At 48.9% G+C, this 24,000-nt stretch overlaps 1 protein-coding gene across 4 annotated transcripts in view; it reads left to right on the forward strand.

Annotated features, from left to right (window-relative positions):
• The first annotated feature begins 290 nt into the window (after window positions 1-290).
• Window positions 291-24,000, forward strand: part of IPO9 (importin 9) — a 48,559-nt gene continuing 24,849 nt past the window's right edge. Inside the window, exons 1-13 of one of the 4 annotated variants that reach the window (XM_057726369.1) lie at window positions 291-504; window positions 14,256-14,317; window positions 14,509-14,595; window positions 15,475-15,676; window positions 18,118-18,206; window positions 18,893-18,979; window positions 19,517-19,636; window positions 19,748-19,848; window positions 20,295-20,353; window positions 20,787-20,938; window positions 21,924-22,022; window positions 22,890-22,996; window positions 23,731-23,870. In XM_057726369.1, the coding sequence (XP_057582352.1) occupies window positions 342-504; window positions 14,256-14,317; window positions 14,509-14,595; window positions 15,475-15,676; window positions 18,118-18,206; window positions 18,893-18,979; window positions 19,517-19,636; window positions 19,748-19,848; window positions 20,295-20,353; window positions 20,787-20,938; window positions 21,924-22,022; window positions 22,890-22,996; window positions 23,731-23,870 (1,468 nt within the window). In that variant the 5' untranslated portion in view covers window positions 291-341. Of the gene's footprint in view, window positions 505-3,944; window positions 4,017-14,255; window positions 14,318-14,508; window positions 14,797-15,474; window positions 15,677-18,117; window positions 18,207-18,892; window positions 18,980-19,516; window positions 19,637-19,747; window positions 19,849-20,294; window positions 20,354-20,786; window positions 20,939-21,923; window positions 22,023-22,889; window positions 22,997-23,730; window positions 23,871-24,000 lie in introns of those variants that run through there. The other 3 variants (XM_057726368.1, XM_057726370.1, XM_057726371.1) reach the window with 3 other exon arrangements.

The following is a 24,000-nucleotide window of genomic DNA, read 5'->3' on the forward strand; positions in this document are numbered from 1 at the left end:
GCCGTCCCCCGGTCCTGGACCGGCGTCTCCCGCCTGAGGCGCGCGCGCACGGGGAGCACGTGCACAGCCCCGCGGCGCGCAGGGCGGCCCCGCCTTCCCTCCCCCCCTCCCCCCGTCCCCCCCCCGCCCCCCGGCCGCCGAGACGGTGCAGTTCCCGCTCCCGAGGCAGGCGGCGCTGTCCCCGGAGGCTCGGGCCGCCGCCCCGCCCCCGCGCGCCTGCCGGGTCAGCGCGCAGGCGCGGCTTCGCGGATTGGCCGCGCGCGGGAGCCGTCCGGCGGCGGCGGCGGCGGCGGCGGCGGCGCGGCGGCGGCGGCGGGTCTGAGCGCGGGGCGCGGAGCAAGATGGCGGCGGCGGCGGCGGCGGGCGCGGCCTCCGGGCTGCCGGGGCCGGTGGCCCAGGGGCTGAAGGAGGCGCTGGTGGACACGCTCACCGGGATCCTGTCCCCGGTGCAGGAGGTGCGGGCGGCCGCCGAGGAGCAGATTAAGGTGCTGGAGGTGACGGAGGGTGAGTGAGGCGGGCCGTCGCGAGGGCCGCGGGTCTGGGCCGCGCTGGCCGGCGGCTGCGCTCCGGCCGGAGGCTGGGCCGGGGGGCCGGGGCGCGGGGCCGGGCGGGGCCTCCGCCCGTCCTCGGGAGCAGCCGCGCCCGCCGGCCTGCGGGGCGGCCGGCCCGGAGCCGGGGCGCCGAGCGTCCTTTGTCTTCGTGACTCCGTGCGCCCGCTCCCCCGGGGCGCGGGGCGGCGGCGGGGCGGCGAGCGGTGGATCGTCAGGGCCTGCCGAGCGGGCCTGGGCCCGGGCCCGGGGCAGCGGCGCCCCGGGGAGCGCTCGCTGCTGCGAGGGGCGGAGGGGCCGGCGGGCCTCGTCCCCCTCCGGCTGCGCGCGGGAGCCGGCCCCCCGCGGGCTCAGGGCTTCCATCGCGAGGAGTTCGAGGCAGAGCCCCCTGGAGCTGCATCCTGCGTTCCCGCACAGCGCGAGGGAGCGCTTGCAAAGCTCAACTCTGCTGCAAGGACGTGGAGCCTTGGGCTCTAGCGGGTGAAGGGCCGTGTCGAAGGGCCAGTTGTAACTGCCGTTGTTTCGCGGAGCGTCGGGTCCTGTAAGAGGAGCGACCGCGGGGTGGGAGAAAGCTCTGAGAGCCGAGCACGGGTGGACCCGCGGGAGCTGTCACAGCCTGCCAGGTGAGAGGCCGCTGCTCGCGCTGCTGTCTCTGTCTCCCTTGGGTGTGGAGGAGACGGGGTGACAGAGCAAAGGGGCCTCATCCATCACACTCAGGTTACTGTCTGAGTGGAGCGGAAGGTCTGGTGCCTTCCCTGAGTGACACCCAGGGTGCCCGGTGTCCCAGACGCAGGTCTGGCGCCTTCCTAGGAGAGGTGAGCCTTCGCTCGCGTCTGAACTGTCCAGCAGCAGCTCCGCATGGGCTCTGATCCCTTCGACTCTAGCCGACACCGTAGTCTCATCTAGGGAAGGTCAGGTATCATCTTGAGATCTTGACGTTTTACTCTCTTAATTCATGTTTTTGGGTCTCAAAATAAAAAATTAAACAAGTGCAGAATTTTGCATTTGATCTAGGCTGCTGATGGGAATAGATACACACACACACCCACACACACACACCCCCTCATACCCTCAATACCCATAGCTTACCGGGAACCTGCTATTGGCATGCTGCAAGACCTGGAGAGGCTTCCACGCAGCCGCCTGCTGTTGGTGGCCCAGTAGGAAGGCATACGGCTCACGGGTTAGGGATGTGTCGTGTGGGGTTGAATCAAGTCTGTGGAGTTGAATGTGATACTTTGGACCCTTTGGGGATTATCTTTTAAAATAGTCTAATTCCTTTTCTTTACTGAAAAACTATAGAAACCCTTCTCTTTCAGTACCTCTTTTTGAGATGGAGAATGGTGATCTGTTCCTCAGATGCGGTACCTTGCTTCTCTCCTTTCCTTTTCTTGTGGCCTTTAACAAGTTGTTTTTTGCCTTTGGGTCCAGAGTACCTCCTGTCTTCTTTTCTGTCTGAATCTCACACGTTTCCTTTGCACGGTCGGTTTCTTTTCCTTTAATGAAAGCAGAGCACGTGGCTTCGCAGCCCGGCTTTAGCCAGCAGTCTGGCCTGACGAAGCTGCCAGAGCATGGCTCTTGCTGTTAGAACACTGTGCAGGCCAAGGCGAGCAGCCGTTCTTGCAAATGAATGAACCTCTTCCACTCCTTTGGAGTTGCTTCATGTTTTAGTTTTATCCAAGTAGAAGAAACCTTGCTTTCTGGTCCTAGGAAACACGTCCTTAAAACGTGGAGTCGATGGGAAATCTGGGAGTTGGTGTCTCTTATTATTCGTGTTCTTTTGATCCTTTTTTGGTTCCATGAGGCCCAAAGTTGGATGACAACCAGATCCGGTTGTTTCTAGTCCCTCTGTCCCCTCAAATAACCACGCTGTCTGCATAAGCCGTTTATTATTGCCTCATGTGGGAGACTGGCCCCAACTGATCCTTAAGATTAACCCATCTGTTGCCTTTGACAAACAGATGTGCTACCTTCCTTGGCTGCCAGGTGATGACCCCTAGGCTTGGAGATTAAGCGGAACAGTCTCTAATATAATTTGGGGGGAAACACACAGGTCAGTTGTCAACTCCCTGTTTAGTAGACAGACAAGAGAGGTTGCCGTGCTCTGACCAGATTCTGGGGTAGAGGAGATTTTAAGAAGCAGTTATCTTAGAACGTTGAGGTGCTGGAGCCCAGAGTACATCCAGGTCATGCAGCCTGCCAGCTGATATTTTCCAGGAAATAACTTGCCGATCACCGGTTACCATGTTTTCTAGAATGGGGGCCTTTTCTCTTAAGCCAAGGAAGTGTATGTATGTGAGAGATCCCCCTGACTCGAAGAATGGGTTAATTTTGAAAGGATGAGGCTAGGCTGTTCCCATCAGCCAGAGTCCTGGAATGACTCTTCAGTCCCTGTGCTTGCTGTTTTCCCTAGTCACTAGGCATCAGGGAGACTCAGCAGACCTTTCTGACTCGTGAAAGGGCAGCTAACAGGGCTGATTGGCAGAGGCGATGGTGCCGTTAGCCACCTTCTTCAGACAGCACTCCCACCCTGAACTGCTGTGCAGTGTTTCCAGCAGGTAATTGGTAGCCGTTTGTTTCCTTAAGAAGACTGAGATTTTGAGTTTTATCAGCAGGGTTTGTACGAATTTAGTTCTACCTCGGTAAAGTAAGAGTTAGTTCTTTTGATCTGTCACAGCATTCTTCTAATTCCATTTTATTTAATAGGTGGGATCATATCAAACATCTTATAAACATAATAATTAAAAAGAAAGAAAGTTTGTGAACTGCCAAAGGTCTCTTACATCAAAGTCTCATGTTCTCTATTCAGTTTTGTGGACTCTTTTTGTGTGACTTATGACAAGATCATGACTTTGGAGAATGTCAGCTCTTTATTTTTGGTATATTTATGCTTGACTTTTTTAATATCTTGGAATGAAGTTATTTCCTTTTCTTCTTCTCTGTCTACTGTCCTCTAAGAGCAGCATCACCCGAGCGGTGGAACGTGTTGCTTTCATTCATAAGCTTTAATTCTGCAGGCCAGCATAGCACAGACTTATATGAGTAGATTTAGACCCTCGGTCATTTTCTTCTTTTAGTTATTCCTTTTTTGGCTATTAGAAGTGAGGACGTTGGGCCTTGACTTAGTCTGTTCTGCCTTGCTCCCAGCAGATATGTCACAGAAAATGCATTTTTCCTTTCCTCCCACCACCATTATATTGAGCTGGGGAGGGGGGATTCTCTCTCCCTCGCTTTGCCCGGCCTTCGACGCTGCCCAGATATCTGTGTTGATTCCCCATCGTAGGGGCCTAGAGAGATGATCCTGCTGGCGGAAGTTTGCTTTCTGGTTCTCATGGGCGCTTTTCTGGCTCTCTTCCAGTGTAGCGTAAGCACTGTCACCTGCGAAGGGCGCCCCTCAAGGATCCAGACGCACTCCTGGGCATGTGGCGGGCACTGAGCCGAGCGGAAGGCGGCTACGCTCGGAACAAGGCCAGTGGTGCAGTTTTCTTTTTCCTTTCAGCTGTGGTTTTGTGGAAACCCCCCCATGAAAGAAGGGGCTTCTCCAGAGCTGTCCTCAGAACTCCCTCCTTCCCAGACAGCCCCTGTCCCCAGGTCTTCCTAGCAGGAGCCTTCCTGACTGTCCAAGCCTCTCTTGTCCAGGCGACCCTTAAGACCAGGAGCATGTATTTCTCAGCTTATCCTTTCTCCTTCATGCTCTCCTTTGGATCTTCCCTTCTAAGCCAAGCTGTAGAAGGATCGTATTTGCGCCTCGTGGGGTGAGATGAGATGAGAGGAAAGCGGCAGGGAAAGCCAGAGAGGAAAGTGGAGGATGATGAAGGAGAGAGAACATGATGATTCCTTAGAAAGGAGTCAGACAGAACCCTTCCGGGCTGGGTTACAGGTGAATCCAGAACCACTTAGAGTTGGGGCAAACCCAGGTTAACGGAAAGGTCTGTCCTTGCTCACCTCAGGAAGGGGCACTAGAGAAATCAAGTTTCTTAAAGAAGATGGCTTTAGAAGGCTGTCTTCATACAGCCCACTTGAGAATGTCCCCCTTTGGCTTAACTTCTTAGATTGAATCTTAGTTTAATCTGAATTGGTCCTTTTCAAGCTAGAGAAGATAAAAGAGCTGTTCTGTCTGTGTCTCTTGTATTTTCCCTGCCTTAAGCATCCCAAAGTGAGTTATTCAGCTGTTCTTTCTGTTGCTTTCTAAAGAAATAATTTTCATTTCAGCAAAACTGGAAACCCCCCAACATACACTCAAATAAAAGTACTTTTTTCTTTATGGCTATACGTAGTTATATTTCATCAAAATATACTGTATAATCTCTGTTATGTGAGTAACTCTAAATAGGATTTTTCCTACTTCACAGAAGTTGTCAGTGGATAAGGCAGCAGTGTTGACCAATGTAAAGTAAGTCAGAGCCCTTGAGGGTTTTCTCTGGCTTTTCATCCTGTGTGTTGGCTTTGTAGAGCGCAGAGTTCACCGTCAGCACACCACCACTGTCATGACTTAGCAGTGATTCTTCACATAGCTTTTAACTAAGTTAAAATGAAATTAACTAAAAATAAAATTTTATGGTATGAAAGTCTTCTGTGGCAACTGATATCCTGTATTTCTAATGCGTGTATGGTCTAGACAGACTAAATTAGGTTAAATAAAATAATACTTGATATTTTCCCTTTTACATCCCCCTGTAATCTAATGCAAATGAGCTCTTTGTCTTTTTGAATTTTGGGGGTTTCCAAACCAGATTTGATCACGTCGCTGTTTTTGAAACCCTGGGAGCCTATAGGGAAGAAAATCTATTTTGTTTATCCATTTTTTTTAAAGCTTTTTTTTCCCTGTTTATTAATTTATTTATTTATTGGCTGTATTGGGTCTTTGTTGCTACGCACTGGCTTTCTCTCTAGCTGTGGCAAGCAGGGGACTACTCTTTATTGCGGTGCGCAGGCTCCTCATTGTGGTGGCTTCTCTTGTTGAGGAGCACAGGTTCTAGGTGCGCGGGCTTCAGTAATTGCAGCACATGGGCTCAATAGTTGTGGTACATGGGCTCTAGAGAGTAGGCTCATTAATTGTGGTGCACAGGCTTAGTTGCTTCGCAGCATGTGGTATCTTCCTGGGGCAGGGATCAAACCCGTGTCCCCTGCACTGGCAGGTGGATTCTTAACCACTGCACCACCAGGGATGTCCCTATCCATTCTTTTTTAAAAATTTGTCTTTAGATGGTGTTCTTTGAAGATTTTCTTTCCCATTAAAGTTTTTGAGCAAAGAGTCATGTTACTCGAAGTTTCAAGCTTCTTCTTTCTTATGTGGAGGAAATAAAACTTTCAGAGAAAATCCATTCTGTAATGCTTGTTGTGGGTTCAAATCCCCTGTCTGACTTAAGTTTCCGGGCCTCCACAGGGATCTTAATCTGATGATCTCTTACTCTCACCATCTTTTACAGTCTCAGTGATGTGCGAAGCAAGGTGGTTGGTGCAAATTGGGGTGTGATCTTTGATGGGTTCCTAGACAAGATGAATTTAAAAATTATGTTCGAGTGAAGAGCTCCCAATTAGTGTGATTCTTCCTGGAGTACAACCTCCTCCTGGCACTCGGATGAAAACATGTATTCACACTGAGCTTTTCTTTAAAAAAAAAGTGGACTTGAAGTTCTCAGGTTGATGAGGAAGGACCCTTGTGTAGAGAGTTTGCTGGTCTTCATGCTGTGGTGACTCTTCTGGTCGGTGCCAGTGTGGGCTGGTGAGGCAGGCCTGGCTCCTTCCCCCTCCTGTGAGCCTCGGCGTGCACCCGACACCAGTGCCTGTGCTTCCACTGGGAGGTAGTTATTCAGATTGGTTTAAGCTTTGTAGTCTCCACTCACGCTTCAAACCCTTCTCAAAAAAGTCCCATTTTGTACCTCAGTATCTTTTCCTCACCTTATGATTGAAGATTTTGTTTATCTTGGTCTCATTTTAGTTTGTCCTGTAGCGATGATCCAGAAGTTGTACGCCCGGCAGAAACATGAAAAACCCACGTCAGAGCGGTGCGTGCAGAAAGCATTGAAATAGTGCCTTAAAAGAAAGGCTCTGTGGCCCAGGCAATTTACCAATAAGTTTATAGTCATGCTGAAGGGCTGCACGTAGGCTCACCAGAATTGGTTGACAGTGTCCAGGGAGGCTAAGCCCGGGTAAACAGTGACGTTCTTAGCAGACTCGGAGCCATAAAGTTAGCACCCATTGTCATACCAGGTATCTGACGTGAAAGGAAGTGTGTGTTCTTACAGGTGCTCTCTCTCTTTTCTTTTTTTTTGGCCACAACATGTGGGATCTTAGTCCCCCAACCAGGGATCAAACCCATGCCCCCTCCAGTGGAAGCTCGGAGTCTTAACCACTGGACTGCCAGGGAAGTCCGCACAAATGCATTTTAGAGTGCAGTTTTGCAATAGACTTGAACGTTGGTTGGTATCCAGGAGGTCTTCCTAAATTATGTCTGGCTCGTGTGTGCTTTAATCCACGTGGAAAGTTGACTCCCGTATTTGGGTTGTAGGCCCTTATTGTTTATTCTGTTAAAAATGGGTTTTATAGACTTACCAGAGGTGGAACTAGCCAGATTAACCCTAAGAATTAGAATGGATTTCAGTATCTTTAGAGGTAATTCTGCAGGTTTGAAGTGTTTGCTTGTGGTTTAATCACTTAGGAAAAGCTTTGGAGAGAATGTGGGGGCTCTTTCAGTAGTCCTGCGCACGCTCTGCTTGCCGCAGTGAAGTGGTAGGTGCCTAGGAGTGTATCAGTAACTGAGGCCCAAGGTAAGCGTGTAGTAAGCGTGCACTAGGAATCTGAGAATTCAGTAAGGCAGAATACAACAAAGGTACAAAAAATACAGAAATCAATAGCCTTCATATACGCAAACAGTAACAGTTAGAGGATATGATGGTGGTTTTTTAAAAACCCTTTACAGTAGTAACAAAAAGGTTAAATACTTAGGAGTAAAACTAACAGGAAATGTGCAAAAATCTATTAGGGCAAACTTTTTAAACATTCCTGAAAGACTTAAAAGCAGAGGTGGACAAATGGAAAGGCACATGCTGTCCTTGGATAGGACAGCTCAGCATTCTCGATGAGTGGGTCAGGTTGATTCTGAAGTTCGTAGAAAAATAAGCTTGGGAAGGAATAGCACCAAAAACCCAACAAAAAGGAAGACTGTGATGAGGGACTCGTTCTAACAGACATTAAAGCCTCATGTAAAGCCTCTATAACCAAAACAAATAGAACTGTGGAATAAAATAGAAAGTCCAGAAGTAGAGGCAAGCGACTGTGGAAATTTAGTATTGATTAAGGTGGTATCTCAAATCATTGGGGTAAAGATGGGCTTTTCAATAAAGGTGCTGGGACAGTTGGGTAGCCATTTGGAATTAGGTCAGTATCTCAAACCACACGAAATATTAGCTTCAAATGGATTAGGAATCTGAATATTTAAAAAATGAAATTGTAAAAGTTAGAAGAAAGTATGGGTGATTTTTTTTTTTTTTTATCCTTGGCATAAAGAAAGGCTTTCTAACTATGACTCAAAATCCAGAGGCGGTAAAAGATTGATCAATTTGACTATATTTTAAACTTTAATTTGCATGACAAAAACACTATATAAAAAGTCAGTACCAACAAAACAAAATTATACCTAGGCCTGTCATATTCAGACTGCAGAAGACCAAAGACAAAGAGACTGTCTTGAAAGGAGTCAGAGGAAAAACAGTACCTTAGCCACAGAAGAACAAGAATTAACACTTACGTCGGACTGCTCTTCAGAAGCCATGCAAGCGAGTGAAGAGTAGAGTGAAATATTTAAAGTGATGATAGAAAAAATATTACATACCTAGAATTCTATATCCATTGAAATCAACCTTCAAAACTGAAGGATTAAGACTTTCTCAGACAAACAAAAATTGAGGGACTTAATTTCTAGCAGACCTGCCCTGCAAGAGGTGTGAACAGAAGTTCCTGAGGGAGAAGGGAAATTGTATATTACTCGGATCTCAAAAGACGTGTCAGAAGAAATAAATGGAGATAACATTTTTTTTTAAAGTCAGAAGACAGCTGAAAAAGTAAGAGAAATTTTTCACAGCATAATAAGATGAAAGGATAGTATCCTTAATATATAAAGAACCTGTAAAAATTGAGAAACAAAGACCAAAACCTCAATAGAAGAATGAAGAGGGGCCATGGACAGACAGCTCACCCCTTCTCCTAAGTGACGTTAAAATGGCACTCAACACACACACACACAGAAGCTTCAAGTCACTCGTGATTAGAGAAGTACAAATTAAAACAACACTGAGATATCATTTGTCATCTATCAGACTGGCAAAAATTTTAAAGCACATTCTGTGGGTGAGGTTGTGGAGAAACACTCTTAACAGGGCTGGTGGGAATGCACGTTGGCGCCGTCCTCCTGAAGGAGAATTTGGCCACACCTGACAACAGTGTGTGTGCGCTTACTTTTGACCCAGCAGTGCCTCTTCTGGGAATCTACCCCAAAGATATACATTCAGCAATATAGCAACACATACTGCTCGCTATTATTTACTGCAACATTGTTTATAAAAGCAAAATAATTGGAAGCAATCTAACTACCCATACATAGGAAAATGGGTGGAAAAAGTATGTGTGTCCATACAGTGGTATATTATGCAGCTGTGAAAAAAAGGATAAGGAATCTTGAGGAACTGTTTTGGAATGGTTTCCAGATTATAATGTTAACTGAAAAAAAAAAGTGCAAAAGAGTATCTCTAATATATTACTTTTCATTAAAGGAGAGGATACAAGGAAATATACATGTGTCTGCTTGTTTAAGCAAAAGAGATACAGAAGACATAAACCAGAAGCTGATTGGCTCCCTGCAGGGAGGGGGGGGCAGTAGGGATGAGGAGGGAGCAGGGCTTCTTGGAATATGCCTTTCTGTGTGCCTTTAACTCTGAGATTCATAATAAAGTTTTACATACCGCCCCCCAAATAAGTAAATAATTAAAATCAAACAGTGGAGGGGTACAGCTGGTGACAAATGAACCTAACTGTATTACACATGAATACTGTAACTGTTACTAGGTGTGTGGGAGAAAAGAAGTGACCTAAGTACCTTTATGACTCAAGTCAAAAAGAACTGTACACAAAAATTTTACTCTAGTTAACCTGTTTCTCACAAGAGTGTGGATTGACAGTTCTGTAATTAGTTCCTTTGTGTAGTAAGATTGAACAAATAAGTAAATTTATTGTAGATAATGAGGGCCAGATTTATCACTGTCAGAGAAGGCAGTCCAAATAAGAAGGAAAAGCAGAATGGACCTTGAGATGTTGGATTGGCATTTGCGTTCTCAGTAGGCAGATGGGTGGCTGGGCAGGTTATGTGTAAGTACAGCTTAGTGTGCATACGTACATTTCCTAGTGCTGTTCTCTGAGGGGCCTAGGAGCAGTGAGCACAGCCAGTGCCCGAATCTTGACTTCTAAATAGCAGTCTCCACTAGAAAGCACCAGGGCTCCTTCACAGAGTGAAATAAATAAGCCTGAGTCCACACAGGTCGAGATAAATAAAGGAGACAGGACAGTGCTTCCTTACAAAAGAATTGCACGTAATTCGTAAGTGTAAAGAGAATTACACATGCAAAAGCACCACAGGACAACTCAGTAAGAAGTGTTGCAGGCAGGGTCCACAGACGGACGCTAAAGTCAGTGAGTGAGTGAAGAGAAACAGGACATAATTTCAAAATATCTCTCTGAAGATTTTTGTCATTTACAGAGGGAGAGAGGGCACCTGCACAGTGGAAAACCCAGCAGACCCCACATTACCAAGGGATCAGGGTTAGCATTACCAATAAGAAGAGACTAAAGACACAGCATGACTTCTGATACTCTTGCCAAAAATGAATGACCTCAGTCTCATCGTGAGGAAACACACGTCAGTCAAATAAACATTGAGATGCGTTCTACAAGATACTGACCATCACTTATCAAAAAGCGGTCTGGCCATAAGAGACAGGGAAAGAATAGGGGACTGCCACGCACTGGAGGAGGCGACTTTAAGTCTACAAATTATTTCATGAGAAGACATTTTAAACATAGGCATAGATCATTTCCAGTAGTTTCTAACCTGTTTATTACTTGGATAGGCCTTGAACATGGCACGCTGCATGGAACAACTTTTTCCTGATACTGCATAAATACCCTTTGGATGGCCATGCCGGTGGAATCCAGTTATGGTGGTTAGAACCAAGCATGGAAGGTAACTTCAGTTACACAGATAAGAAAGCCAGACAGTGTGTTCATGGTGGGCAGTAAAAGTGATAGCACAATAACTGATTTTTTTTTCTTTTTTTTTAGTTATGGAATTTTTGTTTTTCTTGTGGTAAGAACTTTGAACTGTCTCAACTAAGTAGATGAGAACTATATACTCTCATAGCAACTTTCAAATATGCAACACGGTATTATTAACTATAGTTGACATGCTATACATTACTTCCCTATGACTTATATTTTATAACTGGAAATGTATACCTTTTGACTCTCTTCACGCATTTTGCCCAACCCCCACCTCCAGCTTCTGACAACCACCATTCTGTTCTCTACGTCTGTGAGCTTGTTTGTTTTGTTTTGTTTGTTTGTTTGTTCTAAATTCCACATATAAACAAGGTGATTTGGTATTTGTCTTTCTCAGTCTGACTTACTTCACTTAGTGTAGCGCCCTCAGGGTCCATCCATAGTGTTGTAAGTGGCAAGATTTCGTTCAAATCTTTAATCCATTTTGAGTTGATTTTTGTGTATGGTATGAGACAGTGGTCCACTCTCATTCTTTTGCGTGTGGCTGTTCAGTTTTCCCAGCACCATTTATTGATGTCTCAGCTTTCCACAGTGCATATTTTTGGCTCCTCTGTCATATATTAATTGACCACGTATGTGTGGGTTTATTTTTGTGTTCTCTGTTCTGTTCCAGTGATCTATATGTCTGTTTCTATACCAATACCATACTGTTTTGATGACTATAGTTTTGTAATACAATTTAAAATCAAGGAATTTGATGCCTCCAGCTTTATTCTTTCTCAGGATTGCTTTGGCTACTTGGGTCATCTGTCGTTCCATACAGATTTTAGAAGTGTTTGTTCTGTTGTTGTAGTAAGGGCCACTGGAATTCAGACAGGGATTGCCACGGCACCTCAGAGCCCACACTTTAACCCCACTGATCATAGCTCCCAAGGGGGCTGGTGAGCCTTTTGTAACCTGTGCACCTGCCACGGCCAAGCAGTCCTGAAAGCTGCTGTCCATTCTCGAGAAAGTGCCGTCCAGTAAGAATGAATGTGAGTGACATGTGAACATTTTAATCTTCTGGTAGCTAAAAGGTAAAAAGAAACGGGTAAAATTCATTTTTAATACTGTAGTCATTTAACCAAATGTACGCAGTGTGTTATTTCAACATGTAATCAATGTGAACTTTACTAAGTAAATATTTCACGGTATTTTGCTTCCATACTGTGTCTGCAGTCTAGTGTGCCTCTTATGTTTCCAGCACACGACAGTTCTCAGAGGCCGCATTTCAGGCCCTCAGTAGCCATGTGTAGCTGATGGCTGCCATATTGGATAGTGCGGCCCTGGAAAGCGAGATGTGAAAATGAGAACGCGCCCTTGGTCTTACGTTCTGCTTCCTCCTTCACAAATATGTATTTGATACTCTACGTCTTTGCAGGTGTAAATTAGATCTAAATTAAAACTTTTTTTTCTTGTGGTTAAATACACATAAAATTTACCATCTTAACCTTCTTGAAGAGCACAGTTCAGTGGTGTTGAATGCATTCACAGTGTTGTACAGCTCTCACTGCCAGCAGTCCCTATTTCACCTTGTAAGACTGAAACTCTGTGCTTGTTAAATAGTAACGCCCCAGTTCCCCCGCCACCAGCCCCTGGCAGTCCACATTTTACTTTCTGTCTTCATGATTTTGACTACTCTAAGTACCTCATGTAAGTGGATATATACGTACTTGTTTTTTTGTGACTGGCCTGTTCCACTTCACATGCTGTCCTCCAGGTTCATCCATTATAGCAGTTTTTTCAGCCTGTAGCAGAATTTCCTTTTAAAGGCTGAGTAATATTCCATTGTGTGTATAGACCACATTTTTCTTACCCCTTCATCTGCTGATGGGCACTGGGGTTGCTTCCGTGTCTTAGCTGTCATAAATGATGCTGCTGTGGACGTGGCTACAGATACCTCTTCAAGACACTGCTTTCAGCTCTTTTGGGTCTGTACCCAGAAGTGGGATTTGCTGGGTCATGTGGTGATTCTATTTAAAAATTTTAAGGAGCCACCACTGTACTGTTCTCTGCAGTGGCTGTACCATTTTACATTCTCACTAACAGTGCACAAGGGTTCCAGCTTCTCCACAGCCTCTCCAGGGCAGTTGTCTGCTTTTTTGATAACAGTCATCCTCATGTATGTGAGATGCTATCTCAGTGTTGGTTTTCATTTCCCTGATGATTAGTGATGTTGAGCATCTTTTCGTGAGCTTATTGGCCACTCATGTATCTTTGGCGAAATGTCTATTCAAGCCTTAGCCCATCATTTAATAGGGTCATTTTGTTGGTGTTGAGTGGTAGAATTTCTTTCTGTAACTGGATGTTAATCACTGATTAGATACATGTTTGCAAGGTTTCCCATTCTGTGGGTAGCCACTTTGCTCTGCTGATGGTGTCCTATGATGAACAAAGTTGTTTCATTTTCATGAAATCCAGTGTGTCTAGTTTTTCTTTTGTTACCTGTGCCTTTAGCATCACATCCAAGACATGATTGCCGAACATGAAGCTCTTGTCCTGTGTTTTCTTCCAAGAGTTCTATGGTTTTAGGCCTTACGTTGATTCACTTTGAGTTTATTTCTGTGTATGGTATGAGGTACGGGTCCCGTCTAATCCTTTCACACATGGATACGCAGTCGCCCAGCAGCATTTGTTGAAAGGCTCTTCTCTCCGCACTGCAGGGTCTGTCCCCTTGATCTGTGACCATCTTTATGATGACACCACGTTGTGCTGATTACTGCAGATTCATGGAAGTGGTCCAGTTCTGGTCTTCTTTTTCAAGATTATTTTGGCTATTTGGGGTCCCTTGAAGATTCTGTATGAATTTTAGGATGGGTTTTTCTATTTCTGCAAAAAAAAGGAAAAAAAAAACAATCATTGGGATTCTGATAGGCATTGCATTGAAGGATCTGAATTTTAATTTGGGAGTAAGAGTTGTTTGTAGCCTCCCAATATGCATCTCGAGATTACTGCTTACATTGCTTATTGGAAACTGTTCACTTACGACAGTTGTATTTTTAGGACTAACCTGTTAAGGCCAGATTTTCTTAGACTTAATCGTCTCTTCTGTGGTGGTGTGTATCTGGGCAACTCCTGAAGCCTCACCTTTTAATTTTTCTTTGGGGTTAGATAGCACCGGTTTTTGATTAGATACTACCTTTATCGCCACCTTGGAAGGCAAGACGGCTGTGCAGTGACTGGAGGAAGCGAGAGGTGCTGGCACTGTTCGTTGCAGCCCTGCAGGCTGCCCCACGTCTCTTGCTTAGAGGAATCAATCTTAGCAGCTGTCAGCACTCTTGAGGCACTGAATCAAGCTCCTTTCTGAAATCTTTCTTGCTGGCATCCGGATTAGAGCTCAGTAAACTGCTGTGGCTTTCCCGGGTGCTCCTAGACTCAAAATAGAATTTTCTCTTCCAGAATTTGGTGTCCACCTGGCAGAGCTGACCGTAGATCCCCAGGGGGCACTGGCGATCCGTCAGGTAAGCCAAGACTGATTAGTCCAGTTTATAAGTAATTTCCCTTTACTTGGTGGTGAAACTTTCTTACGGGAACGCAAAAGAATAAGGCCAGTTTTGTACCAGATTTAGGCAGGCTTCAGAGGAGTGTGTGTGGCTGGTGTGTGTGAAGAACGTCTTTTCCCGTTGTGCTCCTTGGCTGATTCTTTCCACAGCTGGCGTCAGTCATTTTGAAGCAGTATGTGGAGACTCACTGGTGTGCCCAGTCGGAGAAGTTCAGGCCTCCTGAGACTACAGAGAGGGTAAGGAGAGGTGCTTGGCTTGTCTGCCTGTGGAGATGTGAGGGGCCATCTTCAGAGACTGAGCTGTCAGCATTCTCTGACAACAAGGAGCTGTCACAAGGCGGGTCAGGGACTTCCCTGGCGGTCCAGTGGTTGAGACTGTGCGCTCCCCGTGCAGGGGGACGAAGATCCTGCCTGCCACACAGCGCGGCCAAATGATAAGTAAGTGGATAGAGGCTGAGCAGAGAAGGAGATGGAGTGATGGTAGCTGGCGTTATGGGAAACATGCTGTAGACAAGAGAGCGCGAGTGCCGGGGGGGGGCTGGGTTCAGAGTCCAGTCTGCCTGTTACTAGCTCTGAAATACTGGAAAAGTATTTTAACTTCTAAGCTTCAATCTCCTAAATATTTAAAAGTCCAACTTCAAAGAGTTGTTTGAGGGTTACATAAAATAATGTTTCTCCTTCGTCCAGTGCTGTGCAAGCGTTCCGGGCCCCCAAGACGTGTTAGGGTGTAGGTTCTGGAGCAGTGCTATCCACTGGAGCTTTCTGCCGTTACGGGAAGGTTCTGCGTCTGTGCCGTGTAGTACCGCTGCTAGCTGTGTGTGGGTGCAGGGCACTTGATGTGGCTGAGGCAACTGACGAGCTGCACTTTCATATCATTTCATATTAATTAATTTAAATTTAAATGGCCCCATGTGACTGGTGGCTGCCATAGGGGACAGCATAAGTTTGGAGGCGTAGATGACGCTCTGGGTGAGCTACGAGTCGCGTCGGCGGGTTGGAGTTTCCACAGACAGGCAGCGCCTCGTGCGCGTTGGGTTTCCAGCACAGGAACCGGACAGGACTCTGCCACTCACTTGTAACCCAGTCTCATGGCAGGTGGGCCTTTCTCCTCTCCAGGCAAAAGTTTTCATCCGGGAGCTGTTGCCCAGTGGCTTGAGAGAGTCCATCAGCAAAGTGCGCTCCAGCGTGGCCTACGCCGTGTCGGCCATCGCGCACTGGGACTGGCCCGAGGCCTGGCCGCAGCTCTTCAGCCTGCTCATGGAGATGCTGGTGAGCGGGGACCTACGCGCAGTCCACGGCGCCATGCGTGTGCTGACAGGTACCCGCCTTCCCTGGCCTCCGCCCCGCCCCCGCCCCGGCCCCACGGTGTCTTCCCGCGTCGGGGCCTCCGCCGGGGCGCCAGCCCTGCCCGCTCAGCAGAGAGCCGAGCGTGGCAGCCACACGCAGCCTGCAGTTCGCAGTCTGGCTTTACCTTGCCCCGGCCTACCTCGGCTCTTGAGCCTGAGTTTCCTTGTGTGTAAGGTTCAGGTCATGGCAGTCCCTGCCTCGGAGGGGCTTTCGGGGGTTCACGTGAGCTCGTCTGTGTGGCGTGACCTGTGGTGGCCTCTGTGGTGACCATCCTTGTCCCACATGATTTTTCTGCTCAGTTCAACCAAGGCAACGTTAAGAATAGTCACATCGAATTTTTATAGAAACATAAGAAAGAAGATAAAAACAGTCTCACTCTATAATTCTGACCTTTGTTTGGCCAGCTTAGAAAATATGTCGCTTTTGGTGTCTTTTCTTTCTTTTTCTTCTGAGAAGTTGAGAAAAATACTTGAACTTTTAGTCCAAGGAGATTTAGTGGATCGCTCTCCTAAGCCTGGTTAATCTATCAGTCTCTCACAGGACCTGTTCTTAAATACCCCAGGTATGGCCTGCCTCTTGAAAGCTCTGTCCTGTTTCCTGTCCCCCGTGTGGGGTCACTGCTCTGCTCTGCCTTCAGGCATCCCTGTGCGGCCCTTAGCCGCTGGGTGTTGATCTGTTAGAAACCACACTCCCTTCTGTTAATACAGGTTTGCGGAAGTCTCACCCATATCTTATCTCCTTCTCTGTGATCCGCTAGCTTACCTGAAAGGTATTCTTACCTAGTGAGGAATGCCATTTCTAGTTTTCTTGAGTCATCTGGGCCCAATGTTACTAGTCCATCTAACATTGATGGTAGCTAATACAATTCTACGTCCAAAAGCAAATCACTCCTCTGCTTTTGTTTGAAACCCCCTCTTCCTGTGCCCAGCTGCCTTTTTGCCCACCTGGTGCATTTTTATTGATCACGTGCGGCAGGTGCTCGGGATGTAGAGCTGAGCTACTGGAAAGAGCCAGCACTCCTTGCTCAGGTGTCCCTGCCCTGCTTACTGTCCTTGCTTCTCTCGTGTGGCTTGCTAGTCCGGTGACCTCTCCTACCCCTCTACCCGAATGAGCCTTCTAGGATTCTTTATTTACGAGCTCATGATACCAGAATATCAGTCAAGAGATCTGTCTTCTAAGGAAAGGAAGCCTATTCCCTTCCAGCCTTCCAACACAAAGTTCAGCTTCTTTTTTAAAAACCTGGAGAAAAAAGCAGGTATCCATTTGTATATAGAGTTGGCTTGCTGACGAGCCCTTGTTGTGCTTGACTAAGGATGTCCCTGCTCAGTGAGGTGACTTTTCTGTCAGCCACAGGGGAGCACCTGGGGGGAGGTGTGTGTGCTTTTGTGATGGCGTCGGCAGGTGCGAGCAGATGGCCGCCAGCCTCCAGGCCCGGCGGCGGCGGCTGCCCGCGCCTTCCCGGGCCTGCGTGCGGGGCGGGGGCCCAGGAGGGCAGGACTCACTCTCGGCGGGGCCGTGTCCGGGGCTGTCCCGGTCTCCCCGGTCCCTAGGGCTCCCCGTCCCACTTGCCTGTTTGTGAACGAGACCTGAGGCTCGCGGTGTGAAGGGAGTGCAGACACAGCCGCCAGGGTCGAAACGAGCCATCCCGCGCCTCAGCTCTCTCTTCACTCTCCAGCAACTCTCGGGACTGATGCCGCTGGCGTCCCACGCTCTTTCTGACTTGATGAGTGACTTCAGAAAACTTATTTTGGACTTGAGCTTGTAAAGTGTTGGTAAATTGAAATGATCAAGAACGATCGCGGAGTAACAAGTGCGGCTGGTTAGGCAGCAGGTGAGCGAGCGGACGCTGGGACTCGAGGGGCGTGCTCCGCGCTCAGCGCCACCGTCCGCAGCCCGCCCGCCGTCCCGGCGCCTTAGCAGGTGTTGGAGGAGCGGGGAGAGCTCCGCCCACCTGCGCCTCTCCTTCGGCTCCTCCCACGGCTGGGCTGCTCTTTGCTGCACTGGTGGGGCAGAAACCCCCTTCTGTTCCTCTGAGCGGCGGCCTGACCTCTAGGTCGGCAGTCGTCGGCCCCGTCTGCAGGCTGGAGCTCATGCCTGGTTAAGTCCTCACAGGCTGTAGTATGTGTGTCAGAACAGCTTCTGGGGGCGGGGTATTGAAAGCGGAGCAAAGGCGAGATGCCCCCCAGTGCACCTGGATGTCCACGTGGGCACAAGCTAGATGCATTCCGAGTTTTCCTAAGGTGACCACACGAGGATTTTTACACAGTTCGTTACAGGTTTTCTTCATTTCACATAAGGCTCCTGGCCAGCGTCTTTCCCTGTGTGCTACCTGGAAGCAGTTGAACAGTTTGCACACAGAATGTCTTTGTGAAGCGGGGTTTTTTTTTAACAGAGCTACTGTTTTCTCTGTAGAATTCACTCGAGAAGTCACAGACACCCAGATGCCGCTGGTTGCCCCCGTCATCCTCCCAGAGATGTACAAGATCTTCACCATGGCTGAGGTACGTACGAGGCTCAGCGTCGCCGTCCCGCGGGCGGAGCTGCTCGGGCTCTGGCCTGCCGCCCCGCGGGGGGGGGGGGGGGGCCTCGTGTCTGCTGCTGACCTCCAGCCTGAAGACCGGGGCCGGCAGAGGCTGAGGTGACGTGAGCCCTGGACCCGCACAGCTACAAGGACAGGCCTGTGATGAGAGCGTGAAGCGGCTGCCGTCTCCCCACGCCCCATGCCGCCGGCGTCCGTGGCTGCCGTGGCCCGCTGCCTCACTGCAGCCTTAGCTCCTCATCGGGCAGCCCCCCGGCGTGCTCACCGCAGCCGAGCACTTGGAAGCAGTTCTGTCCCCGCCCTGCACACGAAGGCCCTTACTTTACCCCGTACACGTTTGGTGAACCTCTCTGCTCCTCTCCGTCCCCAGCCAAGGGCTGCATTTTGAAAGAAGTCTGTTGACCGTGTTGGGATTTCCAGCTGTGCCCAGCGTCATGTTTTAGCCAGAGTAGCCCACAGAGGCCTCTGTGTGAGGCTGCTCCTAACAGCCTCTGATGTTGTGCTGCCTTTCATTCTGTGGACTGCAGAAGCAGCCTGTCTCTCAGACGAGTGGTTGGCGTTTCCTCTCTCTCTCTAGGGGGTCCAGTCCCATGTCAGGATCGAGCAGTCACAGTTTAGTCTCACAGCTGCACTGTAACTTGTTTCCAGGTGTATGGAATCCGGACCCGTTCCCGAGCCGTGGAGATTTTCACCACATGTGCCCATATGATCTGTAACATGGAGGAGCTGGAGAAGGTGAGAGAGCCTTTGGGCCAGTGACACACAGCCTGGCTTGGAGGCGTTAGAGCAGCGGTGCAGGGACGCACACTTACCGCGTTGTGGGCACAGGGAGCGCCTGGGTGAAAGTCCTCATCTGTGTGTCGCTTGGTTTCCTTTTGGTCGAGCCCTGTTTTTTCTCACAGCTCGTCCTGCATCCTTGTCACATCCCAGTCACCACCCAAGGCTTCATTGCCCTTCTATCCCCTCCCGTCCAGAGCCAGCCTAGCTCAGCACCACCAGTCCCTGCCATTCAGAAGAGGTTTTGAGAAGCTGATCTTATGTAGTAGCTTTAAGGGAGCCCCCGGTGAGGAGCTGCCAGTGTTGGATAGGACACGGCAGACCTTGGGGACACCTCCAGTGGCCACACACCTCCAGTGACCGTGTGGCCACGCCCCTCTGATGAGGTCCCGAGCCTGATGGGGTCTGGAAATGCCGTGGGTCTTGGTGTTTGACGCATGCACTGAAGCCTTGATTCGGGCTGCATCCAGTACTGACTTTGGTTTCCGCCGTCAGGGTGCGGCCAAAGTCCTGATCTTCCCTGTGGTGCAGCAGTTCACAGAGGCCTTTGTCCAGGCCCTTCAGATACCTGATGGCCCCACGTCTGACAGCGGGTTTAAGATGGAAGTCCTAAAGGTAAACGTTTACTGCTGTGGAGATGCTGGGAGTTCGAAGAGTTGTCTGAAATCGGTGATTTTTCTCACGTGTCAGTTGTAACTTTGGGGTTTTTTCTCTTTAACTTCTCAGGCAGTGACAGCCCTGGTGAAAAACTTCCCAAAGCACATGGTGTCCTCCATGCAGCAAATTCTGCCTATTGTTTGGAACACCCTAACTGAAAGTGCAGCTTTATATCCTTTCCAGAAGGCTGAAGGGACCTGCCACCCCCATAGTTGGGAATCTAGCCTTGGGTCTTATGTTCTTGTGGTTCCACTTTCTTAAAGCATCGGCTCTGTCTTTCTGGAGTTCCTGTCTTTCTGGAGTGTGTGACGTTCCCTTGCACACTGTTCCTACTCCAGGAACTGTTCCAAGGAGGGAGCCTCGAAAGAGGAAAGTGTTGCTGAGTCCCTGAACATGTGACTGAACTGAGTTAAGGCCTCTATATAAACTTTTAAGATTCTGGTGGGCAGTTGTGCAGACCTGCTCATCTTGCACCTGCCCAAGATAAGCCTTGTGTGAAGTTCCCTTGCATATTGAAACTGTGACCCACCCCCTGCAAAAAAAAGCAGTGCGCACATCCCCTTGTAGCATGCACCTGAAGCAGACCCTGCTTCTGTTCCTTTACTCTTCACCGTACTTATGTGAGGACAGAAGTGAATTACACAGAGGAGGTAGAAGACCCTGTGGATTCTGATGGTGCGTAGCATATCTGATCTTAGAGGTGTGCCGCTTAGCGGGTGGGGAGCCCGGAAAAGACGGGACACAGGCAGGAACATAGAGGCTTCCCTCTCTTAAGAGAGTTCTTTTTCCTTTTTCGCCGCACTGCATGGCTTTCAGAATCTTACTTCCCCGGCCAAGAATTGAACCTGGGCCACAGTAGTGAAAACACCGAGTCCTAACCACCGGACCGCCAGGGAACGCCCTGATTCTTTTACTTGGAAAGCTACAGAGCACGTCATACCCTCAAGTTCCTGTCTTTCACTCCTTGGCCCCTCTTCCACTCCCTAGAAAATAATAATAAGCAAGTGCTTTAACCACCCATTACCTTCCAGAGATGATGTTCCTTTCCAGCATCTGTGCTTTCCTTTTGCTTTCTTGTCATTGAGCTTCTCTTGTATATTTCCTGTAGGTGAAGTCCTGGGCTTCGAAAATCTCGTCTTTAGCATTTTTGAATTTGTCCATGCTCTCCTAGAAAATAGCAAATTCAAAAGCACTGTCAAGAAAGCCTTGCCTGAGTTGATTTACTATATCATCCTGTACATGCAGATCACCGAGGAGCAGGTAACGATATGTGGGAGACAGTGACCAGCTTGCATTTGGAAAGTGCAACTTGAACGTGGTATCTAGGTCAGGTGATCAATTTATTTCTAAATGTAGACATCTAAGGGCTTCCCTGGTGGCCAGTGGTTAAGAATCCGCCTGCCAATGCAGGGGACACGGGTTTGAGCTCTGGTCCAGGAAGATCCCACGTGCCGCAGAGCCACTAAGCCCATGCGCCACAACTACTGAACCTGCGCTCTAGAGCACATGCACCACAACAAGAGAAGCCACAACAATGAGAAGCCTGCACACTGCAACAAAGAGTAGCCCCCGCTCACCACAATTGGAGAAAGCCCGTGCGCAGCAACAAAGACCCAACACAGCCAATAAATAAATTAATGAATTAAAAAAAATAAATATAGACATCTAAGAAATAACCTCATGGGAAGTTCTAGGAAAGCTTTGATGTCATTTTATTGCCAAATCCCTGGGTGTTGGGGTTTTGTTAACTCCTGTATTAGGTCATTGGACTTTCAGAACACACCTCCTTTTATGTCCATGGGACCACGAACCAAAGGCCCAGGCACCCAGAAGCTAGCCTGTCTGTAAGTGGTGAGACACAGAGCTCACATCGCTAGCCTGGCTGGGGAGTCATCAGGCCAGGAAAGGGCACTAAGGAATAAGATCGCGTCTGTCTTGTGTGGACCCTGCAAGAATGGACGTGACGTCCGCGTTACATACCCACCAAATCTAGACTCGGCAGATCGACCTGGGGGGGGGGGTGGGTAACAGCCGACTACAGCAGGAGGGGCCCGCAGTCGGCCAGCTGCTGCCGCGGCCTCTGCTGCTCGGCTTGATAAAGGTTTGCTTCTCTGCCTTGGAAAGAACAGCGCTCTGTTCGCAATGGCAACAGACGGGTGAATCCTCCCCACGTGTGTGGATGAAGAGTGGGAGTGTGTGGACCAGGCGGGAGCCCCACAGGGACCTGACGTCACCATCCTTTCAGATCAAAGTGTGGACGGCCAACCCCCAGCAGTTTGTGGAGGACGAGGATGATGACACTTTCTCCTACACTGTGAGGATCGCGGCCCAGGACCTGTTGCTGGTAAGAGGGCTGCCTTGACGCTTCGCACCAGCGTCCCGGACGGCCCGTTGAGCTCTTCCTCTCCTCTCTAGGCTCTAACCCGAGCAGAGCGGTTCTGTCGGGTGACTTCGTCTTAGACTTTGGGGGATAGCAAGAACTTCTCAAATGACATTTAGGAATTCCAAAGTCATTGCTTCCGGTTCTGATTGACCTGTAAATAGAAGGTGCAGAAATTGTGCAGAGGATAGTGTTCTAAGGAGTAACGGTGGTTGAATCAGGCACTTCTCAGTTTAATTCACACTTCAAGCATCTGTAGCACAAACTAGAGGTTGGCAAATTAAAAAAACCTAAACATGCCTAGAGGTGAACATCCAGATGTCTGCTCCTGTTTCTTCGGCTCTGACGGGAGTGTAGAACTGTCTCTAGGCCAGGGGTCCGTGCAGAAGCTGCTGCCTGTGGGGTGGGAGGCTTGTTCTCGCTGTTTCACTGTTGGTGAACACTTACCCTGCGGTGTTTCTAAGGCATGTGGGAAAGACCATACCGTCTTCCAGTTAGTAGATTAGCCTTGTATGTCCACAGTCAGGCTCCCAGAGAGTAGATATCTGGTCCGTTGCCATCCAGAGCTGAACCTCTCATTGGTCCTTTGTGCTCTGCTGGAAGCAGCCAAAGGGCGCTGTCCACTTGCTGCGCTGCGCGGTGCTGGGGCGCTGTGGGGGTGTGGGCGCCGCTGTAGCGCAGGCTGCCGTCCAAGTGGGGGTGTGTTTGGAATGCACCTCATCAGGCTTAGCCGTGTGTGTGTGTGAAAGAGTTGGAACCATTCGGATTGCAATGAAATCTGCAGTTTAATTTGCACAGAAACATGTATCAGCCCCTCTCCTCTCCCCCTAGGCTGTGGCCACTGATTTCCAGAACGAGAGTGCAGCAGCCCTGGCCGCCGCAGCCACTCGGCATTTACAGGAAGCTGAGCAAACCAAGAACAGCGGCACCGAACACTGGTAAGAGTGGGCAGCAGGCGCCTCGCCGGGGGACGTGTTCTGGGCGTCGGGTGGAGGCAGGCACGTCTTTGCTTTGAATTATCTGTCTTGAAGCAGTTCTTCCCTTCCTTCAGATAGTTGGTTAAGATGCTTTTATTTTACCTCTTTTTGAAAGGAAGGAGTTTTGCTCTGGTTTTGGTTATTTTTTTTTTATTATATTTATTTATTTATTTATTTATTGGCTGTGTTGGGTCTTCGTTGCTGCGCACGGCCTTTCTCTAGTTGCGGTGATCGGGGACTACTCTTCATTGCAGTGCGTGGGCTTCTCATTGCAGTGGCTTCTCTTGTTACGGAGCACGGGCTCAAGGCTCATGGGCTTCAGTAGTTGTGGCACCTGGGCTCAGTAGTTGCACTCACGGGCTCTAGAGTGCAGGCTCAGTAGTTGTGGCGCACGGGTTTAGTTGCTTCGTGGCATGTGGGATCTTCCCGGACCAGGGTTCTAACCTGTGTCCCCTGCATTGGCAGGCGGATTCTTAACCACTGTGCAACCAGGGAAGTCCCCGCTTTTTTTAATTAGAAAAACCTGTTAACTATTAAATTACACTGTTTTCAGTTACAGGTTTAGATTGGAAGAGCAGCTCAATGCACTTCAGGGTCAGGCTGTGCCAGAATGCCCTTTCCTGATCTTCTTCCCTCAAGGGCTTGTCTCTTTGGCCGAGGGTTTGTGTGCCCAGGCTGTGGTGTCCCCTTGGCAGGTGGAAGATCCATGAGGCGTGCATGCTGGCCCTGGGCTCGGTGAAGTCCATCATCACCGACAGCGTGAAGAACGGCAGGATCCCCTTCGACATGCACGGCTTCCTGACCAACGTCGTCCTTGCAGACCTCAACCTCTCAGGTAGGTTTCAGCGCAGTCCTTAGACCCGTCATCAGCTCAGTTCCATTGTTCACACGAGCAGGGAAGCCTTGGGGTGAAAATTCTGCTTCCACCCTAGGGCTTGAGCTCGGCCGAACCTCTGAACTGCCCA

Source organism: Hippopotamus amphibius, chromosome 3 (assembly GCF_030028045.1).
Source record: "Hippopotamus amphibius kiboko isolate mHipAmp2 chromosome 3, mHipAmp2.hap2, whole genome shotgun sequence".
NCBI classification, from domain to species: Eukaryota; Metazoa; Chordata; class Mammalia; order Artiodactyla; family Hippopotamidae; genus Hippopotamus; species Hippopotamus amphibius.